Below are 3,126 nucleotides of genomic sequence, written 5' to 3'. Positions count from 1 at the left end.
ATAGAAAATGTCAAAATACGTACTGCTCTTAAAGTGTCTAAATAAATTAGTTAGTAAATTTTTAGAATAACAGATTATATGCTTTATATATAAAAGGTATAAATACATGTTTTTGACATAAAAGTTGTATACTAGGTAAAGTTATTTAACCGACTCAACAAAGTTTGTAATGGTATAAGTTTATAATGTTGAGGTTCATTAATCAAAGTTAGGTAAAGTTTGATAATAAAATAAATGAACCAAAATTCAACATCTTTGTGTTCAACTTTGCTCGATTCTTTTATAACCTTACCTTGGATCTTATTCAGTAAATTAATGAATTAAACTTGAACATATAAATTGAGTTCATTATAACTCAAAGGCAGGTAAAGTTTGATTACAAAATAAATGAACGAAATTTCAACATCTAGTCATGTGCAACTGTGCTCAACTCTTTTATAACCCTATCTTCGCCTAACAATTTTGAATTATATTATATGTTGTGCACGTAAAATATTAATATTGTCTTACGTAAGTAGATGCTAACTGCTGATTAACCTGCACTGTTTGTGAACGGAACCAATTAAAACACAGACACAGAAAATCAAACAATGAAACTAACGACCAAATGAAAAAAATTCTAACGGGTCTTTCGGCTCGTAGGATAAGCAACATGTTCTAGGAGAAGCAGAAATGAAGAAATGTACGTGGTGGCGGTAGAAGCAAAAATAATCTGTTATAGTAATCCTTAATTGAATTTAGGTCAAGAGCAGCGATATTATATGGCGCAGAGAGGCATGTGCATGCATGACATTGCAGATTTGGATATGGGTTCTAGAAATAAATTTATGATGCATATAAGAATTCTATAATATTGCTACATATGACAAACATTTTTTTTTAATATAGGGCTCTGATCAATAATAAAATGTTTATATGATGATTTGTATTCGATGATTTGGATACTCAAATCTCAATGTCTAAATCTCACGTTTCAATCTCTTGTGCATCGAATTTTCTTGGTCAAAATAAGAGGTGGCTTACAAAATCTTCTCATCTATTGTTCAACGAGTTTCTTAGCCGGCCAATCTCTATATATATTTCCACCCTAGCTAGGCGATTCAAGTAAAAACTCAGCCTCTTTTACTAGGCCCAATCCATTATACCAAATATGGGGATTTTAAGGGCAACAATGCTTCCATTGCTCTCAATATTTCTCCTACTTTCTCTCTCAAGGCAAGTATCAGCTTCTGAGTCCTTTATTCACTGCCTTTTAAACCATTCTCAGCCATCCCATCCAATCTCTGCAGCAATATATACTCCCAACATTGGCTCCTTCTCATCTGTCTTGCAAGCCTACATCCGAAACCTTCGATTCAACACGACCACAACTCGTAAACCTTTTCTCATTGTCACTGCTTTGCATGAGTCTCATATTCAAGCAGCCATCGTTTGTGCTCAAACGCATAACCTCCAAATAAAAATCCGAAGTGGAGGCCATGACTATGAGGGGGTGTCTTATGTGGCAGAAGTCCCATTCTTCGTCCTTGACATGTTCAATCTCCGATCCATTCACATTGATGTGGAAAGTGAGACTGCTTGGGTTCAAGCCGGAGCAACTCTTGGTGAAGTTTATTATAGAATCTATGAGAAAAGCAACACCCATGGTTTCCCAGCTGGGGTTTGTCCCACAGTTGGTGTTGGAGGCCATTTTAGTGGAGGAGGCTATGGCAACATGATGAGGAAGTACGGCCTCTCAGTCGATAACATTATTGATGCACAATTAGTTGATGTCAAAGGAAGACTTCTGAATAGAAAATCTATGGGAGAAGATTTGTTTTGGGCTATTAGAGGTGGTGGAGGAGCTAGCTTTGGAGTGGTTGTGTCATATAAAATCAAACTTGTTCGTGTTCCAGAAATAGTTACTGTTTTCAAAGTAGCAAAAACCTTGGAACAAAATGCCACAGACATTGTGTCTAAGTGGCAACATGTTGCAGATAAGCTCGATGAAAACCTTTTCATCAGGCTTATCTTGGACGTGGTAAATGGCACAAATAAAGAGAATACTGGAAGAGCTACATTTTTTGCTCTTTTCCTTGGTGACTCTGGGCAACTTCTCTCTGTCATGAACAAGAGCTTTCCCGAATTGGGTTTAAAAAAATCAGATTGCAATGAAACCAGCTGGGTTCAATCTGTGCTTTTCTGGACAAACTTCGCTCTTGGCACGCCAAATGATGTTTTGCTTAGTCGAGTACCTCAAACACTAACTTACTTGAAGAGAAAATCAGACTATGTGAAGGAGCCGATTTCAAAGGCTGGGTTGGAGTTGATTTGGAAGAAATTGATTGAGCTGAAGTACGTGGCACTGACATTCAATCCTTACGGTGGAAGAATGAGTGAGATTCCAGCTGAGGCAGTTCCTTTCCCGCATCGAGCAGGGAACCTGGCAAAGATTCAGTATGCAGCCAATTGGAATGAGGGTGGGGAAGAGGTTACAGATTACTATATAAATTTGACAAGAAAGCTTTACAGTTTCATGACTCCATTTGTGTCCAAGTATCCAAGGGAGGCATTTTTTAACTATAAAGATCTTGACTTGGGGATTAACCATAATGGCAAGGCAAGTTACCAAGAAGGAAGAGTTTATGGGATCAAGTATTTCAAGGGTAATTTCAACAGGTTGGTAGAGATTAAGACTAAGGTTGATCCTGGTAACTTCTTTAGGAATGAACAAAGCATCCCTACTCTTCCAAACAAGCGGAAGTAGAATGTTTTCTGCAATTCAATTGCTTATTTGATGTATTTTGTGCTACTTGATCATCAGGGAAAAAAAATACATCACATGGGTAAATAATTTAGTTCTTTATTGAAAAATAAAGCGTTTTTATTTTTTTGATATGTTTTGATTGAAAATTTCATTACCAAATTAAGTTATGAAAAAGAAAAAAAGAAATCAAGCAATATATGTTATGTAGTTTCTGCTCAAATTTTGTTGCATCTAAGAAATTATGGGCGTGTTTGTTTTGGGTCCCAAATAATATCATCACAAAAACTATCAATTCAAAATAGCAATCACACACAAGAATACAAATATTTACTTATAAAACTCTTTCTCTTTGGAGGGAAAAAACATGGGACAAACTCTGA

At 36.1% G+C, this 3,126-nt stretch overlaps 1 protein-coding gene across 1 annotated transcript; it reads left to right on the top strand.

Moving 5' to 3' along the window:
* Positions 1-1,125: 1,125 nt before the first annotated feature.
* On the top strand, positions 1,126-2,797 carry LOC115992214 (berberine bridge enzyme-like 8). Its single transcript, XM_031116308.1, has one exon. It carries the CDS (start codon positions 1,151-1,153, stop codon positions 2,744-2,746), a length of 1,596 nt encoding a protein of 531 aa, XP_030972168.1. The 5' UTR covers positions 1,126-1,150; the 3' UTR covers positions 2,747-2,797.
* Positions 2,798-3,126: the final 329 nt, after the last annotated feature.

This window comes from Quercus lobata, chromosome 5 (genome assembly GCF_001633185.2).
Source record: "Quercus lobata isolate SW786 chromosome 5, ValleyOak3.0 Primary Assembly, whole genome shotgun sequence".
Lineage (NCBI taxonomy): Eukaryota > Viridiplantae > Streptophyta > Magnoliopsida > Fagales > Fagaceae > Quercus > Quercus lobata.
This window is presented reverse-complemented; position numbering and strand designations above follow the sequence as displayed.